The following is a 24,926-nucleotide window of genomic DNA, read 5'->3' on the forward strand; positions in this document are numbered from 1 at the left end:
CCATCATGCAAAGAAGAAGCCATAGATTATCCAGAACTGCCGGCATCTTCTCTTGGCCAGAGTTAATTTAAAATGGACCTTGCATATTCCACACGGACGCCACATTCCCAAGACAAAAAAGGAACCATCTGGCTTGTTATCAGCACTCAGTTCAAAAGCCTGCATCTCTGAATCATCTGGAATGGCACTTCGCTATACAAACACGTTAAGTGGACACCAATAAATAAAAGGAAAAAGAAGATGAGCTGAAGCAACAGGCCTCCTTCAGCTGTGCTACTGACCCCTGATTAAAAACAGCATGATGAAACTGGTCAGCAGAAACTGACCTATTGGACCAGAACGGGCTTCTGAACCAGTTGTGGTGAAAAGCATTCTGTTGACAGGTACACAGTGAAGTTTAAGCAACAGCGAGAAGCAAAATTTTAAATAAACAGTGTCTCAGTGGAGGGGGGGCATTCAAGGTGTGCCGATCTTTGCTGCTACATAAATAAAAATTTAAGAAAGGCACAATCTGTTGGTCTGAAGTATAAAACTCTTATGAAAACCAGACTCACATAATTAAATGCAATACCTTCATTGTGAATCAAAACACATGAACATTCGGAAACTATTTCACTCAGCCAGCTTTTGTGCGGAAAAAGTCTCATAAAACCTCAAACTCCTTGTCTTAAATAGGTGCTACTTTCATATCTAAATTTCCCTGGTGGGAAATTTGGAACATTTAATTGGTTTGAAATGTCATTCTGCTCATGCTTTAACTCAAAAAAGGGTCGACGTCAAAACAAGAAATGGAATCCTTGTCAATCTTTGATTTTCTTTTTCACATGAAAGAAAGAAAAAAAAGAAGCGATATATCGACACAGAAAGCAGGAGTTGTGGCCAAAACTTGCCGCATATATAAAGACCTCAAGTCTGAGTTGTGCAGTACTGTATCCAAGGCCTCGTATTTGTCCCTTTTAAGGCCTGGTGAGTGTAGTATATATAGGCTGCTCCCAGCCAGAGGGAGGACTGTGTGGAGGTGGCACCAAGGCCAGGCTGTTGATAAGCGGCGCGGCGTAAGACCTGCCAGAGGAGGGAAAGTATGGGTACTGATACAGACCAGCGGGATAGCCAGAAAATGCGCTGTAGAGGCTGGAGCTCTGGAGGTCAGTGTAGTCTGATTGATTGGCAGGAGACGAGGAGGAGGAGGTGGAGGAAGGGCAGGCGCCGGAGCTCAGGGAAGTGTACTGAAGTTGGTGTGACAGAGGAGGAGTGGAGGAGGAGGGCGAGGAGCTGTAGTGACCGGGGCTCATCTGCTCCGTTTTAATCTGTGGCCCCTGACTGCCAACCTCATGCAGCTCTTGGGCTTTTGCTGTGCAGTGCAGGATGCCATCAATGTGAGCGTGGCCACCGTGTGGGACGATTGACCCAGAGGGGCTGCTGGTTTCCATCGGGGTCAGAAGAGCAGTGCCGCGGCTGTTTGGAGGGAGGTACTGGTCGAACTCATGGACATCAAAGCCATCCATGTTGCAGATGACGTCAGTGCTGAGCTCTGAGATGTCCACGTTGCTGAAGTCAATGTTCTGGCGGCTGGGAGGAAGAGCAGGGCCCTCGTGCTTAATCCCCAAGTGCAGATCAATTTTAGGGGTAGTAGGAGGAGTCGGAGGACCATGAGGCTGACCTAGAAATCAGAACCAAGATTCAAGGTTGTCTTTTACACTAGAGCATAAAAGATTTCAATTGTAGAAGATGCTCTAATCATAAATGCATTATAGTTCCATCACCTGGCCTGTCTGGATAGTAATGCTGGTTCGCCTCCCCTGTGGCATTCAGACTGGCCAAGCCAGGTTCTGTCTTACAAAAGCCGTGCTGCTGCTGAACCAGTCTGGGTAGACAGTCCGCTTGGCCCAGTTTGGCACTCTTGCGTCTCCGAGGCTGGTATTTGTAGTCTGGATAGTCTTTCTTGTGCTGCAGCCTCAGCCTCTCAGCCTCCTCCACAAAGGGACGCCTCTCTGTTTCAGAGAGAAGTCTGACAGAGGCAGCAAGGAGTTAGTGCACATGAGGACGGAGCTTTAAAAACAGCCAAAAAGTGCCCATTTCAAAGTAGATAGCACGTTGCTCAATACTGAAAAAATAGGTTTAGGATTTTCACGACTTCACTGAGTAACATTTCTGGACAGCCATTTTATTAATATAAGAATTCCGATTTAGCCAGATAGCAGTTTGGCCAACAGCTGCAGTTTTTTAATGAGTCCAGCTTGGCTTTGAATGACAAAGTTGACTCAGACTGATTGTGGTTCTTTTCACTCAGCCACAAATCCATCAGACACGATGGACTGAGATTTCTTTCTGATCTTTAGAACCATAAAACACTAAAATATGCCAGTGCCAGACCTGAGCCATAAGTCCTGTGTTTTTTTGACTAACGGCTAAGAGAAACATTCTTGCTGCTTGCTGCTGTGAAAAGTGTTGTAGCCTACTGTACATACAAATCAGACAAATGAAAAGTTTTCTAAAAATGCGATTAAACGGACACCTGTCAAAGGAATTGCTTTTCAGTGTCTTCACTGACCAACTTCATTGTCCTTTGAAAATATTTACAGGGACAAAAAGACTGAAAAGTTTCCAGGATAAACAAGCAATGACGCCCTGCAAGACTGTACAATCAGCAGATTAACTGGTGACGGGTGAGGGTGCCAGAATTGGGTATGAAAGGAGCATCCACCAAAGACAAACAAAAACAAAATCACATTGCAATATTGCAAAGAAGTTTAATTTTTCAACATCTACAATGTTAAACATTGGTAAAAGACTGAGGGAGTCTGGGCAAATCTCAGTTGGTAAAGGCCAAGGCAGAAACCACTTTCGGGTGAGCTTTGACCCCTCATGTCATACAGATGTGACGTATACTACCACATGGCCTCAGGAGTGCATTGAAAAAAACATTTTTCATTCAACTCAATCCACTGCTACATCCAGAAACTTCACCTAATAGGAAGGATGATTTAACACAACAGTGAAAAAGCCTTTATTCCAATTTCCAGAGTGTTAAAACGTGTTGTAGCTGGTCAGTGAAGACACGTGGAATCATTTCTTTGGAATCCTGTCAGTTAAATATAGGCTCAAACTAATGAAAAACTAACAGATTTGACATTTTATTACATATTAGAACATTCCCCATCTTTCCTGTAAATGGGGTTTGTGGGTATATATGTCTGGTACTTAATTATTGATATTTCTTTCACATCACACTGCAGAGATGTATTGTATTTTAAGTGCATTTTATAAGATTAATTGGTTCCATGTTAGTGTCAAACTATTTAGTTGTAGTTATGTTAGGCTCTACTCACCGCCACAGTTTTCCCAGCGTCTTGCTGAGCTCTGCGTTGTGCAGGTGGGGATACTGGTCCGCCAGCTTCCTCCGCGCCGCCTGCGCCCAAACCATGAACGCGTTCATTGGCCGTTTCACATGCGGTTTGTTCTTCGGCCCTCGCTCCCCCTGACTCGGCACGGGCACCAGAGACCAGTCGTAACCTTTCAGCACCTGCGATACCGCGTCACGGATGCAGGCGGGGAACCGCTCGTCCTCTGGGCAGCTCCCCGGTTTGCGCGTAATCCCCAACGGGCTCGCTGCCCCGTGCGCGTCAAACCCAGCAGGAGACGTCGGGCACTCCGAGTCCGATCCGTGCTGTGGAATTGAGACGTCGCTGCCCGCTGGACTGCACGGATGATCACTTAATGACTTATTCTCCTCGGTCATGTTTGGTGCTGGAGTGGAGAAAGTTTGATAGGGCCAAAGTTTCTGAGGAGCCCTCCAAATGCGCAAAGGCGCACAGATCTGACTGTATCACCACGGAAGCAAGTGAAATACTTGTACTGAAGACTTCTTGGATTGGACTTGCCATGCCCTCTCACATCATCCTCCGCAGCCTGACTGAATCATTTTTACATTTCAACTCTTATTCAGACGTGATTCTCTCCACCCCTCATGTCCTACTGGCTTTTGCAACGTTTGGGTTCCTCCTAGTTTCACAAAACAAGGCAGGAGGAGGCTGAAAACTTTCACAAATTAATAGAGTGGACATTTTGGGAAGGTGTTTGGAGAATTCTTACAAGGTTAAACGGTGTCAGGGAACTGGTAAGGGCTTTTGGTGGATTTTTTGGTGAATAAATGCTGGATTCTTCAAGATCGAAAAGATTCGAATCAGTATTGCTATGTCTACACACACACACACGCGCGCGCACGTACACACAACATCAAATATATATTAATGGACCAGCAAAAGTGTCAAACCACCCCTCAACTCAAAACAGGGCAGAAATAGAGTTTGTAGACTTCTAACGCGCTTTACAGTCAATATTTGTCATGAGCACCTTCTTCAACACAGCCTGAACTCTCTTAGACAAGCTTTAATGTAACTTCTTTAAGTAATCTTCAGGAATAGTTCTCCGGGCTTCTTGAAGAACATTATAATACTGTTTTTTGGATGTTGGCTGCCTTCTGTTCCGTTATCTGTCAAGATGATCCCACACTGCTGCAATAATGTTGAGGTCCAGGCGCTGGGGAGGATTCATCCCTCCATAAGACCTGTTGCCACTGATTTTCATCTTCATTGATATCTCCCTGCCAAGAAGCCAGTGGAAACATAACATCTACATTATGTATAACTTCTAATAAATGTATGCCAGTATTTTTCATATGTGTTAATGTATTTCTCAATAGACTGAGTATGAAAGAAAAACAATAACATAAATAATGTTAATAATAATAATAATAATAACAATAGTTATTATCATCATACACTTCCGTGTTTGTTTTGTCACGTGACCGTGAGCGCCGAACATGGCGGCCAGCGGTGTACCTACAGAGAGCTCCGTAAGGAAGAGACGTGTGGACAATAAAAGGACAGAGACAGACTTTGTTCCCAGCCACTTGGAACATGGAGCAAACGCCAGCGGTGGCTCAGAAAAAGAAAAGGAGCTCCTGTCCCTGCAGCCTGGGACTTACTGGCTCACTCGTATCGTGCTGCTGCGCTCCGTCGCCTTTATTTACTGTGAGTCCGGTAACTGCTGTGTGCACGTGAACTCGTGCTGTAGCTGCTCAGATTTGCGCTCAACGGTTTTCTTTTTGAAGAAGAATAGCTGCTCAATTTCCTTAAAGTGCCTCATCCCTGACTGCTGGAGTTTTACGGTCTACCTGTATTCTGATGCAAAGATAACAACCATCCCCTCATATGTTGACAGTGAACACAAAACGGTGATTAATCAGCAGTTAAGCGGTCACAGGTGTGCTTTATTGACAATTTCTGAATTAGTTACGTGAAAAAAATAGCTTTTTTCGACTTCTTTGACGGTAACATTTCTGTGTGTTTGTATCTTTGAAACACAAGTACCCTTATGTGCAACTGTTCTTCTTATCCACCTGGTAGAGCAGTTGTTGTCAGCTAAGCTTTCTGCCCATAAAGCCGCAGGAGGCTTGAATTCTTCTTGTTTGGCCAGCTGCTCCTCCTCTTCTTCACTGGGATGACACTGAACATTTTTCAGGGAGTGAGTCCTCTTGTCGGCTCACACTTCCTTTAGACTTGCTGTAGGCTGCTCTGCCCTCTGACCACATTATGTTAAGATAACATTTCGAACGCTTTGAATAGAAAGTAAAATGCACTGTGACTCCTGCTGCTCTTCCTGTCTTCATCACCTTCTCCTGTCTCCTCTTTTTCTCTAGTTGTGGCCTTCAGCGTCGCTTACAACCAGAACAAGCAACTGATAGGTGAGAATGGCCTTATGCCCTGCAAGAACTACCTGAACAGTGTCAAGCGCTATGTGGGAGGAAAGATCGGCATGGCTGCATTGGCATACACCCCCTCCATCCTCTGGTTTTTGGACTGGAACCACATGGACGCCAACTTAGATGGCATCGCCCTGGTGGGGTTGGCGTTGTCAGGGTTTGTCTTGATCACAGGGATGGCCAATATGGTGATTATGGTTACACTGTGGGTGCTTTACCACTCCTTGGTCAACGTGGGACAGCTGTGGTAAGTGTAGACATAGTATATCACTGGGACTTGTTTTTTAGATGGCCCTACACTCTATTTTTAAGTTATTACGGCGTTTAAATGGTTGTGTTTTAAATATTTGTGTCATAGTCAGGCATGCTTTTTAAAACTGTGTTAATTAGTGTTCTATAGATTAACTTCCTCCATGTTGCTTGTGGTAATAAACCCACAAAGAATCGGCACCTGACTCTTTGATATCCCTCAACTGGTAGTCTACAGTGTATTGAATCTCTGTTTAGGTGTCTATGTCTGCAACATTGCTTTGTTTTAACATACAGAAGGCTAGCTGGTGACCACAATGGATACTTTATTAGCGAGCCACATCAGGTTTTTGAAAAGACCAAAAAACTCAACCAAAACAGAGTGAATACTGGCTTGAAATTTGGCTTCACCAAATGAAGGGTCATTGTCCAATAGATTCCCAAAATGTCATAAGCGGCTACATTTATCAGTCACAAAATTTGTGTTTTCAGCTAGCTTTGTGGCCCCCTATTGGCCAAGAAAAGGATATTTGATAATGTCAGACATTTATCAAAATTCTTATTTTTGTTATCCTTTTTGCTTTCTTTGTCTCTTTCTAGGTACTCCTTTGGTAAGTGAACTTGAAACTAATAAAACCAGGGCCTCCTTTGTTTCTCCTCCTCCAAAAGAAGGCGTGGATTAGAGGCATGTGACACAGCTTTGGCTATCGTGGGTGTTTGTGCTTTCTTAAAGAATTAAATTTACCTGTTGATATCCTGCAAACCAAACCAGGAAAATGTGACGGAATTTGAAAGAGTGAAATAAACACGCAATGGAACTTTTCTCTGTTTTGGTAGAAATTAACCAAACAAAACATGAACATCTTGTTTTCCTAAAGGTTGCCACAGCATGCTTTATTTCAAGCTAATATAGGATGCGTCCAGCTCTATAACCTATGGTCTGAAGCGCTTACAGGCTAATTTTTTAATTTGAATGGGTTGCTGAAGTTCAAAGTTTTCTCATGTCCGACTTGACGTTTGAACTTGGAAGAGAAAGTGACAGCGGGACTTAAAAATGGACATGTTTTGAAATCCAATCTGACCACTTAATTCAGTGCTGAGCCAAACAGACATTAAATAATGTGGTATTAAAAACCAACAAAAACATATCTTTTTCTTTTCTTTTTTTCTGTGGCGTCATACACAGAGTGATGCAGTTTGTCTGCTTTATTTACGGCCTGTTTCTGAGCTAAAGCACAGTCTGGTTTATTTATGTACAGCATGTTACCCTCCAGCATGGTGAACACAGTAAGCTGTCATGACTGTCACGGTAAAGACAGGGAAGAAATTCAGTATAAACATTTGGTTGCATATCGGGCCACAGCCCAGAGATGCGGTAAGGTCGGCGGTAGCTCTATTATTGGTTAATGACGATTTGTAGTTTTGAGACGCCAGGCCCATGTCTGTGGTTTAGATGTGGCTCCTATTATTCTTAAAGGAAAGTCATTTTCTTTTACTCTCAGTCGCTCGGTCCTCCCTGAGTCTCTTTCGAGCTTTTTCTCCTCCTCTGGAATCTTTATCACATTCTGGCTGACCGTGCAGTTTTACATCTGCAGACAAACCTTTGCTGATGGTTTGATTGTTCCTGACTGAAAGCCAGGCCAGTGCTTTTTACTGTTTTTACCACATATTATAGCAAAAATATTTAAAGCTACAAAATTGCTTTTTATTAGCTAAGCTTGAATAAAATTGATAACACTTAGCAATTGTGGTCCAAAGTATTTTTCCCAGCTGAAATTCTTTATCTCTACAAATATGAAATAAGCTGCTGTGGAATGACCTGATGTTCCTGTGTTTGTTGTTCAGTTTTCACTTATACATTAAAAAAAAATGTATGAACATCCTCTGTGGCCTTGCACAATAATTTATACACATTCCAGGGTTCCTCCAGCATCACCAAATATTTAGATTTTTGTTTTTTAAGTTAAATGTGTCACAAACTATGGATTTTAAAAATATTTGGAGGGCACAGTCGAGCAAGTTAGTTATTAAAATAGCTGGCAAATTCAGTCAAATTTCAGTTAACATCTAACTGGTGAATTTTGACAGCGCCATACTTACTGCTAAACAGAAGTTTGTGCTTAAATACTGTTAAAGTTGAATTTAAGTAGTTTCAGTATAGTTTTTAACTTGTACCCATGTTTTATTAAAAAATTCCAACCAATGTTAATGAGCAACTGTGATCATGCTAACATGCTAAACTGAGAAGGTAGCATGATATTAAATCTGCAAATATTAGCATTTACAATGGTAACATTTACTGACAGTAGCATTTAGCTCACAGTAGTTTAAAGTGAATGTTTAATTAGTGCACTCTTACAGTGTCCTCTTAAGAAAAGCCAAGAGTTTTCATACCATATTTATCTATATTATCAGGGTGGTCCAAGCTAACAATGTAGACCGTTCTTGCCGCAGTCCTAGGCTAAGCTAGCTGTCACCTATGACCCGTACAGTATGTTGAAAAAAAGGTGGGATTTTTGTTACATGTGGTGGCTGGTAAAGTAGCCTCGTGTTCACATTTTTACTTATTGAGCCCAGTTTTAACTAACATTACCACAACGCTACTGTTCATGTCAAACAAAGAGAGCAGAAACATGTCAAACACAAGCTTAGGTAATTAAGAAAGCGCTAGCTTACATGTTCAATTAGTCTAGATATAAACTCCAAACTGTGAAATAGAATGTTCCAGTTATTTCATTGTTGAGTCAAAGGGAGTTTCCTAAAACTTTAAATCTACGTTAATTAAAGAAGTTATTTATAATCTTGTGAATGGCAGCAGTGGTTTTCGCCACTTTGCTGTGATCTTTTCCTGCAATATTTTTAACCAAGAAACCCATTTATATTCAGCATATAATCAGAATGCCAGACTGCAAACTAACACCTCACTCATGCTTTGTGGATTGTGATCAGCATGTGCTTTACCTCTGCATGTGGCATCACATCCTTTGCAGGCTCCTTTGTAGATGACGTTTTGTTGACATGGCAGATTTCCACGATGTACTATATTGTGTCTGTACCTTTTAAGCACTGTTTTCTTTTCTGTTCTGTGGCACGCTGAACTTACTTATTGGAAAGAAAAAAAAAAGATATTTTGATTATTTCTGCAGGTTGGGAGAGCCAGCTGTTGGAGACAGGCTTTCTGGCTATTTTCTTGTGTCCGCTATGGACTCTGTCCCAGGTCCCCCGGCGCTGTCCTCCCTCCCTCATCTGCATCTGGACCTTTAGATGGCTCATTGTTCGCATCATGCTGGGAGCTGTGAGTGCAGCACACATACACACACAAAAGGGATTCTTGCAAGTATAATAAGAGATCGTAGACCACTTTAGGGTAAGAATGTTTGATGGAATAAAAACAAAATCCTGTAATGATTTTGATTTTGAGACCAGAGGCGTTTCAAAACAATCGATGACACCTGAAAATGCTTTTTAGTTTTTATCACTGGTAAATAGATTTTTTTTCAATGATCTTTTCAGGCATGTTTTCACACAGAAGGAATTTTTTCTCTTTCCCTATTATGCGTTTGGCCTCTTGGACTAATTTAAGTTTTTAAACACGCTGACACACCCGAATACATCCAGCAAGCCTAGCTGAAGAAATCAAGCCATCTCCCAACAGCAAAATTCCCCAGGAAAACCCTGCAAATCTCCTGATTTTAGGCTGATACTCTGTGAACACAGTTCTGCTATAAAACCGTGCCAGTATTTGGTGAAGCCAAACCAAATATATGGTCAACTAAACAACATGTCTCGATGTTTGACAGTTCCATAGTGAATTAAAGACCACCGGCTGTGTTTTATATGTCAATCACTGCAGTTGCCACAAGTTGAGTGGAATTTTTCCCAATAAGCCCACGAAGAAATCTGATACACACAGGGAGCACACTCGGCTCCTGTTCACTGTAACTGAGAGTGTTCACTGACATAGAAAGTCTCTACAATGTAAAGAGTTCTGTTCGGATGCTGGACAGCTGCAATTTGAAATACCTCACCTTTACTCCAAGAGAATCAAGGGAAATATAAGAGTTGGCCTTTTAAGATAAAATCATCAAGACTTTTAACCACACTGATGATGATCCTGTATTAAGGGTAATGTCAGCTGGAATAAAGGGATATGGCAGTGATAAAGTTACCACAAGTGGATTTATTGCCTTTAAAACTGCTTCAGATATTCAAGGTCCAAAGAGGTCAAATAATGTTTCCCTGATGTTCAGATCATGTTTAGTATTTGGTTGCCTTTTCTCGTTTTTGTGGAATAAGTCTATATTTTTCCTGAAATTGTTTAAAATGAACAGATAAATGAAAATATCATCAATGAGAGCGCAGGTTGCTCAGACACAATAATTTCAAACACGTAGTTGCAAAAACGTAACAAATAGCACAAAGACCCTGTTATGTGAAGAAGAATCGTCAACACTGACAAATGCGCTAATTAATGCATTGATTGCCCTTTTTGGTGTCATTGTTAGCGTAGCTGGAGATGCTTTTAGCATACTCTCGAGACTGTAAAGCAGCTTGTCTCCACCAGCAGCAGACTGTGAGGGTGATGAGTCGGTAAACTACAAAACTGCAGCTAATTAGAGTGTAGCAGGATGGGCTGACTCTCTTCAAAATGCATTCGATGCCCTCTCACATGTTCAGGATGTTCACACAACAGCAAAATGAAAAAAACACATTTTACTGGTTGTTTACATGCAGCCCTGTCAGCCTTTAGTTTCCTCTTTTCCTTACAAATAAGCAGTCCTCGTGTTGGTGGACCTCTGTGAAGGGGTTAAGCTGGGTAGTGAATGTGATAAGCAGACATCTTTTAGAGTAGTTGTTCTCTTTAACGACTTCCAACATGGTCCGAGGCGACAGTTCTTTTGGCTACACTCCATAAAGTTAGATTAGAAAAAAAAAAAAGATGAACCCGCGCTGGTGATGAAGAGTTGAACACGATGAATGCTTTGACCTCAGCTATGCGACTTTTCATGAGATTTAACGGAGCTTGACCCCTTTTAACAGGTGTTGGGTTAAAATAATCCTTCCTGTAGGGTTTTGTCTCTACTTCTCGGCTTAATCACCGTACATGTTCCTCTCAAAGGCCTGTTGACTTTACAGGTGTGTCGTTGGCGAGGCTCTTCACACTCTGGACAGACGGCTCTGTTTTTCGTGCAGCGGGTTACAGTTGATGACATTTGGGGATCTCATGACTGAATTGGATTATCAGCGGGGTTTTCTGGCCGCAGCCAGCAGTCCAGCTCCTAATCAGAGTGAAATGATCTGGTGTTTCTAAATCTAGTTAGAGTGGTTAAAGGGCGATTTGCTGCACATTCCATGCCAACCACATGATGGGCTGATGTGTCAATATTGACAGTCTCGTGTTCTGGATGGAACGTTATTTACTTAGTAGTGTTGGTGGAAAACAGGCCCAGAACTGAAGATGCATTTTACTCTGTTTTTGGTTGAGTTAACCCTCTAACCTATACTTTAGATAATGTGCCTAATTTACACCATAACCACAAGCTGCAGTATATATATTCTTGTCGAGCTGAAGCTTCTCTGGTTTAAGCATTGCTTCTTGTTTTTGAGCCGTACTCCTAAAACGCCGTATAACGACATAGATGAATCTGTCTGTGCTTCCCCCCGATCGTTTGCGTCAGTGTCTCAAAGTGCTACACATGTGCTGTTGTGAGCCGTTATTTCAAAAGCATAATGTCCGATGAGCTAATGATGCGTACAGACAGCAATCGGATCACATTTGATCACCTAAGGGGTGGCTGCTGTCTGTTTTTATTGTCAGCGCATGAAGTGATGCATCAGACATGCCTCATTTGACAGTGGCATTTATGTCACTTCTCTGTGATGTGGCTTCAGACCACATTTCTGTGATGACTGCATCGTCTCATATTGGTGGCAACTTACCCAAGCGTGGAAGGAGTCTGGGGTTAATGTTGGTAAAGTTCTGAATAAATCTTGTGGTAGTTTTCGCTAAGGGCTCTATGGGGAAGACAGATTTTTAAGGCTGAGTCTGACTTTGACGATTCCCTGACTTTTCCTCTGACTCTGCAACCAGAGTCAAATCTGGATCATTTGGGGGAAATGACTGATATCAACTGGCTGCTTAAGCATTGTCATTGTGCCATTGTGCCGTCGTTGCTGCTCCTACCGCTGTTACTATTACTACAAACTGCTGCGGATCAGTGGGTGGAGTGCCCACCCTCCAACAGGAAGCTCTGTGGTGCGATTCCCAGCTCCTTCACCTTTCAAAGTGTCCCTGAACTCCAAATTAACCCTCACATGCACTGTAAAGCATTTAGTAGAACCTAGACTATGGATATGTCATTTCCCCCACCTTTTCTTCTTCTCCATTGCCTCCATCTTCTTTATTTTTCTTCATCCTCTTCATCTTTTATTTTCTTTGTCTCCTTGATCAACCTCTTTGACTTTCTCTTTTCTGCTTTCTTCTGTCTTCTTTCTTGTTCTTTCAGTGCAGTTCTTTCATCTTCTTAGTCTTTTTTTGTTTTTCTTTGTAACCTTTTCCGTGTCTTCTTCATCTTTGTTACTGCTTTTTTTCTTCTTTTGTAATCTTAATCTGTCAATGCTCCTCGTCCTCTTTTTTTTCTTCTGTCTTCTTCTCCCCTCTGTCTGTTTTTCATTGTGTTCTCCTCTTTTTCTTCTTTTGCTTTTCTATCTTTCTTATCATCTTCTCCATCTGTTTCCCTGTCTTCTTTTTCTTCTCTATCTACTTCATCGGGTCCTCCATCATCAGTTTCTCCAGAAAAAGCTTTTCCTCACCTTTTAATCATGTCAGTCTGGATCCATGAACCAGTCAGTATGGCTGGTTATATAATTCTCTGATAAATTAAAATGATGTTTGTAAAGACCAAATTTACCTCCTAAAATGGTCAAATCAGCATTATTTGTGATTTCTTTTCTTCCTGTCCAGAAAGAACAAGACGAGACGTGAGGTGAGGTGACACGAGGGCACCAAAGACATTCTTACAGCAGGATGTAAAGATTTTAGCTATAAAATGATATGGTTGTGCAGATTCAGGAAGGGGCAATGATAAAAAAAAAAGATTGATGAGTGCAATAAATAATTGAAGTTACAAACGGATTTGCACACAAAGACCTGACCTTCATCAACGTGCAGTTCTCTTTGGTTTCGGTCATAATATTCTATTTCCCTGGGTATAGGTTCCCTCCAGTGCGTCCATCTCTTTAACCTTTCCTTTATTTCCACCCTTCCTTTTTATGATATACGCAAGCTGTGATGCTGAGTCATGGAGAAAAATCTAATTTACCACCAACACCGCAAACCTGTTTTTGTCACAGCTGTAACACTCAAATTTAGCCTCAACGATAAACTGTCTAAATAGGCAAAAAAAAATAGAAGAAAATAGAAGAAAAAAAAAACAACAAAAAAAACCCATCAAAGTAAGCTGTGCACTTTTATATTATTCAATGATTTGCTCGTAAGTACAAGTGTGCTGCTGAATGTAGTCCATTTGATGTCACAGTCATGCTGCATGGCAGCTCTCCTCAGCTGGAGAGTGTAATATATGTTGTTTAAAAGTTCTTCTCTACAAATGATCTTTATCTTTTTACCTCAATCAGTGGGTCTACATGATGAGATTAATTCGATTATAGCTATAATTGGACTATGCTCCTTATTTGGGCCTTATATTAAGTATATATGGCGGTGAATAAATCGAATCATTGGCACAAAGCATGTCATACCCCAGTACGATAGGTGGCGCTGTAACCATTTCAACTAACGGTAATAGATAGGTAAAATAGGTTGACCTCTTCACCACCAACAACAACGACAAATTCAGGCATCTGAGAAAGATCCGTCCAGAAGTGCGTGTTGCTTCTTGCATTCTCCATCGCGTTGTTGGTTTCTTTCCGACGGCGGCGGCAACAGCAGTACTAACCTCTCCTTCGACTCCCCGGGAAAAAATCTCAAGCATGCGCAGAATGCAAAGTCCAGTTCCCAGTCCAATTCACCGTATACAAGCAGATCAACAGACTATCAACCGAGTTATCTCGGGGTCTTAGTCCAACTGCGAGGAACCCGATCTGGTCCAATATTTAGTCAGACTAAGGTGTATACATGAACTTAATAACTCAGTCTTATTGTAATTTAGCCATTAATTCGATTGTTTTCTGTGCCATGTAACCCCACTGACTGACTGTCTTCGACTGATCCTTTGTGTTTTCTCACATTCATGGCTTTGTGACTAAACCTCTCGAACGAGGGTTGCTCCTCCTTGTCCTGATGATATGTCTGATTTAGATGAAAGAGTTCCACAACCTGTCTTCTGTGTTTTTCAGGGTCTTATTAAAATCAGAGGCGACAAATGCTGGAGAGACCTCACCTGCATGGACTACCACTACGAGGTGTGTTTGATGTTTTTCATGTTGGCTCATGCAGTGCAGAAAACTTTCCTCAATATGAAATCCCAAAGTTATTTTCTGAGCTTTAAAGCTATCACATTTATTCTGGAGTCCATACGACCGGAGATATAGAGAGTAGTTGGTAGATTTCCCGTAGGCCCACGACTGGAGCAGCTGAGGACAGTGTGAAATGTTGGAAGAGAAGGAATGGTTCAGTTAACAGGAACATTGGACCGTGGTTTTCTCTCTGAATGATGACAAGATGTCATTAGCTCACATCAGGCTAACCACACCAGGGCAGCTCATTACAGGAACCGCTGTTGTGGATTTTGATAAATCAGCCTCTTACACAGAGCGGGAGGTTTCGCAAAATCCAGTGTTTGTTTTTACTTGTGAGACACTCAGTCGCTCTGAGCCACACTGATCTGTGCAACAAAGCCGCAGAGGCAGGAAGACTGTCTTCTGTAATTAACACAGACAGGAATACACAGGCTCCAGTGGGACTGGAGGATTGGAGATGACACACACACTAAACAAGAATGCGGTGAAGATACTCACCCTGTGTAAAATACAATTGGAGCAGAGGATTATAATGCAAACTAACTAATGTGGGACTGCTGTGTGGTATCATTATGGGTCCAGCTAATTGATGTAAAGGATTTGGGGAAAGAAAAACTTATTTTGTTTTTGGAAGATCAGTGTTTTTTACAATACATCCACTGCACAGTACATGAATCTGTTGGAGGAAAAAAAAATAGGTGGGAAAAGTTAGGAATTATCTGATTCAATGCAGAGTTACTGGGAGAGGTTGGGGACATGGAGTCCAAATGAGCCGTGTTCAGAACCTGCACTGTGGATCAAGTCAGCCTCTCCAAATCTGAGGCCACGGCTCTTAAAAGTAAATAAGTGGCGTGCTCCCTGCATGCCAGGAGTAGTCTTTGCCTCGTGTGAGGAGTTTGAGTATCTTGGGATCTTGTTAACGAATGATGGGCAGACGAATTGGGACTTTGTCATCGGTAATGAGGCCGTCGTTCTGGTCCGTTGTTGTAAAGATCGGGCTGTGCTGAAAGGCTTTTCGATTTACTCCACCATCTTCATTCAAACCAAGGGTCACTAGATTTGAAAAGTGACAAAACTAATGAGATCATGGATACAAGCGGCTGAAACAAGTTTCCTTTGGAGGGTGGCTGGGTGCAGCCTTAAAGATGGGTTGAGACACTTGAGCATCCGTAAGACGCTCAGAGTAGAGCTGCTGCTGCTTAGCGTCGAAATGAGTCAGCTGAGGTGGTTCAGGTCACCCCCATTTTAGGTTAGTCAGGCACCTCCAAGCGGGAGGAGAACCCAGGGGCAGACCCAGAGCAAGTGGTTAAATAAAACCTCTGGCCTGGGAACGCCTCGGGATCCCCACGGGAGGACCTGCAGGGTGAGAAGGGTGTCTGGGTTTGTCTCCTGGACCTGACCTGAGGAAGAAAACTGATGGATGGATAGAATTTTAGATTAGAGAATCTGAACCAATATGGAGCCTTTCAGTGACAGTTTCTGCAAAAAGAAAGTAGAATTGAACAATTCGGGGAACTTTTTGAAATGAAGAAAAAGAATCAAAGTAGTTTTTGGAAAAAGAACTTGCAGATCTGTGTAAAGGCAGCACATGTACTTGATTATCTTCAATAAGATTAACAACTGTAGCGTCAGACTGTCAGCTGGATATTTTCTCAGAAATCAGCATCGTGTGGCTTTTAGTTCAATTTACTCTGATTCATTGAAATCAGTCTCTTGCACAGACCTACTTGTTTGCATACCTGGTATGTGTGCGTATGTGGGTCTAGTTTTAGTGACTTTATTTCTTGTTTTATGTGTAAAGTCACAATATTCACAAAGCTATCATTTGGATGGGCTCTCTTTCATTGTTTCAGTCCACATTCAAGTGTTTCGTCTTATAAAAGATGTCTCCTCTGTTTCAACATTTAAAATTCCTCCGAGGATAATTACGACTTATAATTGCATTGTGTCCTGAACGTGGAGAGTTTTATTTTTATTTGTCTCAAGTCTTTTATACGACACGAGTCGTACCAGACATCACCTGTCCGCCGATGATTGGCTCAACAACAACTAAAGAAGTTGACTAATTTGAGTGAAAATTCTATTAAAAAAGAAACAGGGACTCATCCTGCACTAAATGGGTGGTACGGTGGGTAGTGCCTGCTCAGGCCAGTGGAGCTGACCAATCAGAACAGACGTAGTTCTGGGACGGGTTGACCTCTGAGGCTTCTGTTTTTACAGGACACGTGGCAAAATAAGTGGAAGCAAACAGCGCTCGGTCTGCCATTTCATAGCAGCTTTAAACCTTAAAGTTACAGCCTTCACCGGTAATGTGTGGCCAGTAGTTTATCAGAGATAATGTTGGGAAACTTGGAATATTGTTCTGTGGCGTTACTTTGCTCATTCACTGGCTGTTCCTCATCGTGCTGTTCTTATGTTTAAAACAATCCTTAAACCGCCACAGAAGCCAGCAGTAGCCAAAGAGTCTTGCATCAAAGACAAGAATCCTTCTGTTACTTGCTGACAGGTACTTTACATCAATGTATCAGAGAGGTGGTGCAACTTGACAGATCGTCTCACAATGTGGAGCTTATTCCTTGCTGAGTCTGTTTCCCTGAGCTGACAGCGGCCCAAGTTGTAATGCGGATTTAAATGCACACACACACCTGAAGCCAGCGGCGCCAGGTGAAGCCTTGTTAACCCCTCTGACACACTGCTCCCTTTCAGACCTGAAGAGGACAGTTGGCACTTTGTTTGTCCCCCTCTGCTCTTTTTGCCTGAGTTTGTCGTAGTGCAGCTAGCTTGGAGACCATGTAGCGGTGGTTTGGTTTTCTCAGGTCTCAGACTCGTTGCCTGTGAATTTCCACGAGTGTTTTTGGTAAGCTACAGCTTGAATAATCCAATTTTTCCCTCTATTTCCTAAAAACACTGAAAGTATTGATTGGTATGCCAGATGTCCGGTTTTCTTTCTCGCTCCACCTATTTTTGTACCATATTTATTTTTCCCCACCTCATCTGAAACTGTTTGCATGTCCAGCTATTACACACTTCGCATACACACACACACACTTAATCATACATATACAAACACTGCGCAGCGTTGAGAGACCTCATGTTTTTTTTGAGGGAAGGTGGGGTTGCCTTCGTTTAAATAAAGTTCCAATTTTTATTTAGACATGGAAATTTTTCCCTCAAGGTGCGGCACCATAAATTACTCCCCGTCCCACTCGGAGACGAGAACCGGTGCCAAAGTAAAGCAGTAAAAACTTCCATCTTGAGCAATAGATGCACTCTTATCTTGAGAAGATGTTTGCTGTGAACTCTGCTTGATTGTTTTTTTAATTTTTTCAAATCTTTTTTCTACGTAAACTTTCAGGGAAGAATGCATTAATTGAAGAACCTGTCCCCCTTCAGCTTTGTCTCTTCTCTCACCAGACCCAGCCGGTTCCCAACCCCATGTCCTTCTACATGCATCGCTCTCCGTGGTGGTTCCATCGCTTCGAGACTTTGTCCAACCACTTCATCGAGCTCATCGCCCCTTTCTTCACCTTCCTGGGCAGGCGCATGTGCACGGTGAACGGAGCAATCCAGGTTCTTTTCCAGGTAACCCCTGCTCAGCAGCACAAAATGACAACCAAGAGTCAAACTTCAAATGATGGAAAGCAGACTGTTTTTGGTTTTTTTGTGTTTTTTTTCTGTCAGAAGCCACTACGAACTGAAAGATTCTGGCAAAAATACAAACCTTGCACTTTGTTTTGTGCCCCTGAGTTTTGGACATATCTCAGTCAGTGACCCGCTTAGATTTTCAGTGTGGTTACATCACTTGTCAAGCTCGCCGTGCCTCATCCGGCCATCTTGGCCTGAACCATGAAGGCAGCTTTTCACGGGAATAGACTGCTGACAGCGATTTGTATGCATGCTGTGTGCATCTGCTGCTCGATTCATTACAGCTGATGAGAAAGCATTGTCTGCTGGTACTGATAACTTACACCAGTAGAGTGTCAAGCAATTTCCCCCCTGAGGTCAATAAAGTAACTATATCTTCATATTGAGAAAGAGCTGGAGTGCTGTTTTTCATAGCATTCGATATAAACAGTCAGTGATACAACAGCGAGCTTGACAGTGTTTTCAGCCAACTATTCGCCGATGTCCTGCAGGAAAGCTCGACTCTCAAGCCTTTTCTTCAGGGTCTGACTCCAGTTCAAACTGAAGCCGTTCGCACGTTTCTGTCAGACACGATCACGCTCCGTCCTGGAAACCTGCTTTCTGCTCAGCTTCGCTCAGCGGTTGCCATAGCAGGGAGAAGACGTCAGTCTCAACAGAGGCACTGCCCCAAAGCTTAAGCCAAGTGATCTTTTTCACCAAAGCATGTGGTATAGATTTCGATGAGACCCTGGGAAACTGTGGCAACTGGTTAAAAAAGGATGTAATATTCCCCTTTTAAAATGTTTTTTATATCCCTAACTAAACACTAAATCTGTCTTGGGATTTCAGTGTAAGTCTCCTAAACCTTGTTTATCTTTATTATTCCGTTTTACTATATGGTGCCTCTTTTATGTGCATGTTTTATTGCATTTATCTGTATTATCCATCAGTGGACACTTTCATTTAAGCATTTTGTGAAGCGGATGTCGGAGGTCTTGTATGTCAGGTCAGTCTGGGTCACAAGAAGTCACGACTGGATATGTTTGTACTGTAGGATGCAGCTCTCCTCTGTGGACTAACTGTGTGCCCTCTCTCTGTCTTACCTCTTTGGCCCGGAGGTGGTCTTGATTGTAAGCGGGAACCTCAGCTTTCTGAATTGGCTCACAATCGTCCCAAGCTTGGCTTGCTTTGATGATGCGTCGCTGGGCTTCCTGTTTCGTTCTGGGACCGGGGCCAAGAAGGCAGTGCTGGAGATGCAGAACGAGCAGGCAGCCGGACGCACTCCCAAACCCTCCAAAGGTATTCAGATTCTGAATTTTCTTCTCTGCGTTGAAATGACATAAGCTCTCATTTTGTCCAGTCCTTTTTGCTTTCAAAAGAATTTGAATCCAGTTTTAAATGTAGTTTTTGACACACATTTGATACTTTATACGGTCACGTAAAAATCAAAGCACACCCTCTTTCAACTTTAAGGTTTTGTAAATCAGGACTTAATAAGAACTTATCTGATCTTTACCAGGGCTTAGACATGACATATTCCATTGGGTCTTTATTAACAAAAATGAAGCCAAAAGGCTGAGGCAGAGTTTGACATCCACCTTTACTGCTTCAATAGGATTAAAGATGGCAAGTAACAGCCAGGTGCTGCTAATCAAATGCACTTGATTAATTGATCATAAGTAAGTGTGAGCACCTCTGTAAAAGCAGAGATTTTGACTGTTTGCTGGTCTGGAGCATTCAGGTGTGTGTTAACACAATGCCAAGGAGGAAAGACATCAGCAATGATCTGAGAGAAGCAACTGTTGCTGCCCATCAACCTGGGAAGGGTTATAAGGCCATTTCCAAACTATTTGGAGTCCATCATTCAACAGAGAGAGAGATTATTCACAAGTGGAAAAACATTCAAGACAGCTGTCAATCTTCCCAGGAGTTGACGTCCCAGCAAGTTCACCCCAAGGTCAAAAACCCAAGAGCTACATCTCAGACTCCACAGGCCTCAGTTAGCATGTTAAATGTTAAAGTTCATGACAGCACAGTTAAGAAAAAGACTGAATAAGTATGGCTTGTTTGGAAGGGTTGCAGGAGAAAGCCTCTTCTCTCTAAAAAGAACATGGCAGCACAGCTTCGGTTTGCAAAGTTACATCTGAACAAACCACAAGACTTCTGGAACAGAGCAGCTGATGATTTGGGCTTGTTTTGTAGCCACAGGACCTGGACACCTCCTCTGTATACCAAAGTATTCTAGAGTCAGATGTGAGGCCATCTGTCCGACAGATAAAGCTTTGCTGAACTTGAAACAGGACAATTATCCCAAACACAGCAGCAAATCTACAACAGAATGTCTGAAAAAGGAGAGAATCAAGGTGATGCAATGGTCCAGTCAGAGTCCCGACTTTAACCTGATTGAAATGCTGTGGTGGGACCTTAAGAGAGCAGTGGATGAACAAATGCCCACAGACCTCAATGAACTGAAGCAGCATTGTAGAAAAGAGTCGGGACAAAATTCCACCAATAGCATCATACAGCAAACGCTAAAGGTGTTTCTACAAACTGTTCTGCTTTTGCATTTTGGCTTAGTTTTTGTTAAATAGTTAACAACACAATGTAATACGTCATGTACTGTTCATCCAGAGTTGCATTTTCCTGCTTATAAGACCTGGTCAGAACCGGGAGATGTTTTTTTTTTTTTTTGCGACCTGGTATATAAAACCATAGAATTAAAAGAGGTTGTATTTTCTTTTCCACGTGACTGTAAGTCCTGGCATGTGTGCAGGGTGAGGTTGAAGAGAAACATATGCATTATTTACAGTGAAGGCCAATAACCAGAGAAGGTAGAGGGTCTGGTCATGATGGAGAGGGAATTACGGGAATAAAAGGGATTAGCACTAGCTGAGAAGCTCGGAAAAGTATGACATATGGTTTCATGGAATTTAAAGTAACGTCGTGTACATTTTTACAATTCAGACTGTTTGGAGTATTCGTGGCCCCTCTAATTGGTCTCGTTGGACCCATTAGTGTTTTTACTTTACTGTAGGATGTTGAATATAAAACGGACTTGTACCTGCAGTGAGCAAATTTGAACCATTTAAACAGACCAAGAATGTCTGTCTTGGTGAGAAAAGTTTTATTTGGATTACAGTGATGTCTTTAACATGCATGGGATAAGCAGGCAGGTAGAAGGAACTGAGGCAGACTTGGCCACAAAGCAGCCATCCTGTGATGTAACAGGCTGAACCTCTTCCACCCCGATCACACACATCCACACTGAAGCTGTTAGTATCCGGGCAAGACACCGACAAATATGTCCCAGTTTTCCTTTTGGTCACTCAGGGTGATCAACAGTCTCCAATGATTCAAAGAACTGCATTTAAAACTCCTTTTATTTAATTTAAGAACCTTTTATTCATTTTGTGTGTGTCAGGTATGTCGATACGTCGGGTGGTGAACATTTGTTTGGGCATTCTGATTGGCTGTCTGAGCATCCCCGTGGTGATGAACCTGCTGAGCTCCAGGCAGGTGATGAACACCTCCTTCGACCCGCTGCGCATCGTCAACACCTACGGGGCCTTTGGCAGGTACAGAGCGCAGCCACAGGCTTCCGTAGAGCTGCCAGAGTTCAACTTCCATTTCTGAGCCTCTGACACTGACAGCTGCGTTAGATAAACACCAGCTGAGAGCTTGAACCTTTCGCTTTTACTGCAACTTACTGGCTTTTATCAAGAAGTTACAAAGGAAACACAGGTGTCTTTTTGAAAAATAATGTGCTCGTGTCACATCAGGCATGAAGGGGAGCAGCATACATGTTGAACTGGGTCTTAATGGGTTCATAAACGGCTCGGTGGAGAAATATTTCAGCCCTGACTACAGTTTTTATTTCAGCTGTTTGTAAAAACAGTTTCAACAACAAGTTACAGTGATGTCAATAATGCACCTAATATGGGTTTAAACACTAGGAAGCACAGCTCTTTAACATCCTTCTTTTTTTTTTCTTTTTTAGGGGCTTAAATGTTAAAAAGGGCAAATTTTTGATTTGTAAATCTTAAATATTTGGTCCAGTTTCGGGTGCTGTGATGAGATTCGCCTTCAGCAAGTGAAATGCAGCGCAGTCATAGCAGATTCCTCCTCTGCTTTCCCATCCGAACAAACAGCACATCCCTGCAGGAGGAGTCGGAGTCAGTTTTCTCCCCAGTTTGCAGGAGCAGCTTTATGCTATGAATACCACACGATAAATCTGTGAGACCTTTCAGAGGGATAAAGAAACAAAAGAATAGCGCACACCTGTCCGTGAGCTGGCTTTAGACTCCAGTCACACTTGAGTTCTTTGAGCCTTTATCCCTCACAGAGCTGTAACTTGCATATGATTTTGGAAATGGCTAAAAAAGACAAAATAGTGTCTGTGTCTAAAAATCTCTAGACCTACATGTAGCTACAAGCATTTAATCTTGTTTTCCGCTTCAAATACTAGCATCACTAAGGAGCGTACCGAGGTGATTTTCCAAGGCACTCTGAGCCCAGATCCCAAAGACCCCGAGGCGGTTTGGGAGGAGTACCAGTTCCTCTGTAAGCCAGGAGACGTTCACCGGCGGCCCTGCCTCTTATCACCGTACCACTACCGGCTCGACTGGCTCATGTGGTTCGCAGCCTTCCAGGTGAGATACTGATGTGGAAAGTGTCAGTTTTACTCCCACTAAGTGTCTGAGCAAGTTAAGATGGCTCCTGTTTTTATCATTCCAATCTTAATGTCCTTTCCATAATCTCTCCATGCTTGGTTTTCTTCCCAGTTTGCCTCTTTTTTTTTTTCTTCTTTCTCCACATCATCTGTAATTTATTCTCCTTATCTTGCTCACCTTTCCTACTTGCAAATAAACCATTGTCCTCGTGTGTTCCTACAGACCTATGAGCAGAGTGAGTGGGTGATCCACATAGCAGGGCGCCTGCTGTCTAACGACAGCACTGTCCTCTCACTGCTGGATCACAACCCCTTCCAAGGCAGAGACGCACCCAGGTACAGGACTCACACTGTGGGCTCACACTGGTGGCACCAACATACTCGCTGTGCCGCCTTCTACCTTTTCATGTCACAGGTTCTGTCCCTGAAGAACAAACCAAATAGATGTGCTATTAACGGCTAGAAATTAGCGCCCTCTGCTGGCGCAAAGAGCAGTGGAGAACCTTGTCTCCTCAGGGAACGTTATTTCAACTGCAGTGGCCGTTAGGGCTGAAACACGAGCTTCAGGCTTTTTCACTTCCTCTTACAGGCAGTCTTACTGTGAAATACAAACTATTTTTACTATTGTATTGAGAGATGCTTTATATAGAGATCCAGTAATTAAAAGGGAAACAAATGATGCTGCACAACATTCTGCTGTATTTGGACATATGTCTGAAAAATCATGAATAGGGGAATTCTTTATTGCATTGCCATGCACAAAGAAAACAGTGGTGGTCCAACTGCCACCCGTTTATTTCACTAACCTGAGGTCAGGTGATGGAGGCAACAGGAAATCCAGACATTCCTCTGTCCAGCAACACTGTCCAGCAACACTGTCCAGCAACACTGTCCAGCAACACTGTCCAGCAACACTGTCCAGCACATCCTGGGAGAAGTCCACCATCCTTGTCAAATTTGGTGGAATAATTCTGGCTGCAGCTGTAGTATTACTACCACAGAATCTGTCTTTCTGCTCTGAAGTCATGTGAAATCTGCTCTTAGTTTTACATTTGACACGATTTTAAAGTAAAAAGAATTTGATTAGCAGTTTTATTACCTTTTTATGATATTTCAACGTCCTTCTTTATTTCGTTCACAAAAAAATAGAAACTTTATCCTCTCATACACTTTGTGATGATGGGATGGCATTGCTCTCACTCCCAGAGGCTTCCAATCACTTATTTTTTAATTGTCTATTTCTGACTCTCTCCATAGAGGACATTTTATCAGTAATATACAGGACTTGGACTGAGTTCTCCCTCTGTGTGGGAGATGTGGTTTTGGCAGATCTGGGCTTATGAAGAAAAGATGCTGTCAGTCAAAGTCTTTGCATCATGTGAGTGTTTTCTGCATCCTTCTCTCAGGTGGGTTCGAGGAGAACATTTCCGCTACAAGTTCAGCCAGCCGGGCTCTGCCAGTGCAGCACAGGGCAAGTGGTGGCTGAGAAAACGCATCGGGGCCTACTTCCCTCCTGTGGACCTGGAGGCACTCCGGGGATACTTCCAGTCCAGGAACTGGCCTCACCCACATATACCGCCAAACAGGAACTAAAGCCATGGCATCTGACAGGAACTCGTCTCAGAAGGAAATCGTCATTTTCACCCCCACATTTGTCCTCTTTGTGTGTGTGGAGCTGTTAACAGCTTACCATCAGGTTACCATCACCGTGGATGCCATCAGCTTTTATGAGGAAGTCTCTCCTGATACTGACAAACAGTTCCAGTTTGAGATGTATTTCCAGTTATTCCAAATCAGGTGCTTGACTGCTCAGCTTTCTGTCTTTCTGCCTCAGACAACCTGAGTGATGAGCCAATGCTGAAGGCAACTACAATATTAAAGAGAATCTCACCATCAGTGTGTTGCCACAGTCGTCACCTATATTGGTCCTGCTAATTCTTTCATTTTTTCCTAATAAGTCTCAAAACAGTTTTTCTTTTTAAAACACACCTGTGTGCTAACTGGGATCAGAGTTAATGCGAGCAGCCTCACTGAATCAGATGAGAGGAAGGCAAAGAGAATTTGTCTTTTCTCATCTTCTCCCCATGTATTCCGGCTTCCTCCCACAGTCCAAAAACCTGCACGTTAGGTTGTGTAAGTCAT

General features: G+C 42.6%; 3 protein-coding genes across 3 annotated transcripts in view; 2 read left to right on the plus strand and 1 right to left on the minus strand.

The window, feature by feature from the left end:
* LOC140277993 (arf-GAP with dual PH domain-containing protein 1) overlaps window positions 1-24,926 on the plus strand; it is a 123,269-nt gene that overhangs the window by 27,213 nt on the left and 71,130 nt on the right. The gene's annotated exons all lie outside the window — the stretch shown is intronic.
* Window positions 254-4,007, minus strand: LOC140277992 (transcription factor Sox-8-like). The gene is made up of 3 exons (XM_072372865.1): window positions 3,330-4,007; window positions 1,764-2,008; window positions 254-1,660 (listed from the first exon to the last, which is right to left on the minus strand). Exons 1-3 carry the CDS (start codon window positions 3,737-3,739, stop codon window positions 957-959), a joined length of 1,359 nt encoding a protein of 452 aa, XP_072228966.1. The 5' UTR covers window positions 3,740-4,007; the 3' UTR covers window positions 254-956.
* Window positions 4,810-24,739, plus strand: lmf1 (lipase maturation factor 1). The gene is made up of 11 exons (XM_072373359.1): window positions 4,810-5,033; window positions 5,702-6,011; window positions 6,614-6,624; window positions 9,160-9,308; window positions 14,369-14,434; window positions 17,906-18,073; window positions 19,234-19,414; window positions 21,537-21,690; window positions 22,581-22,764; window positions 23,008-23,120; window positions 24,191-24,739. Exons 1-11 carry the CDS (start codon window positions 4,823-4,825, stop codon window positions 24,375-24,377), a joined length of 1,734 nt encoding a protein of 577 aa, XP_072229460.1. The 5' UTR covers window positions 4,810-4,822; the 3' UTR covers window positions 24,378-24,739.

This window comes from Leuresthes tenuis, unplaced genomic scaffold, assembly GCF_036924035.1.
Source record: "Leuresthes tenuis unplaced genomic scaffold, fLeuTen1.0.hap1 SCAF_20, whole genome shotgun sequence".
Lineage (NCBI taxonomy): Eukaryota > Metazoa > Chordata > Actinopteri > Atheriniformes > Atherinopsidae > Leuresthes > Leuresthes tenuis.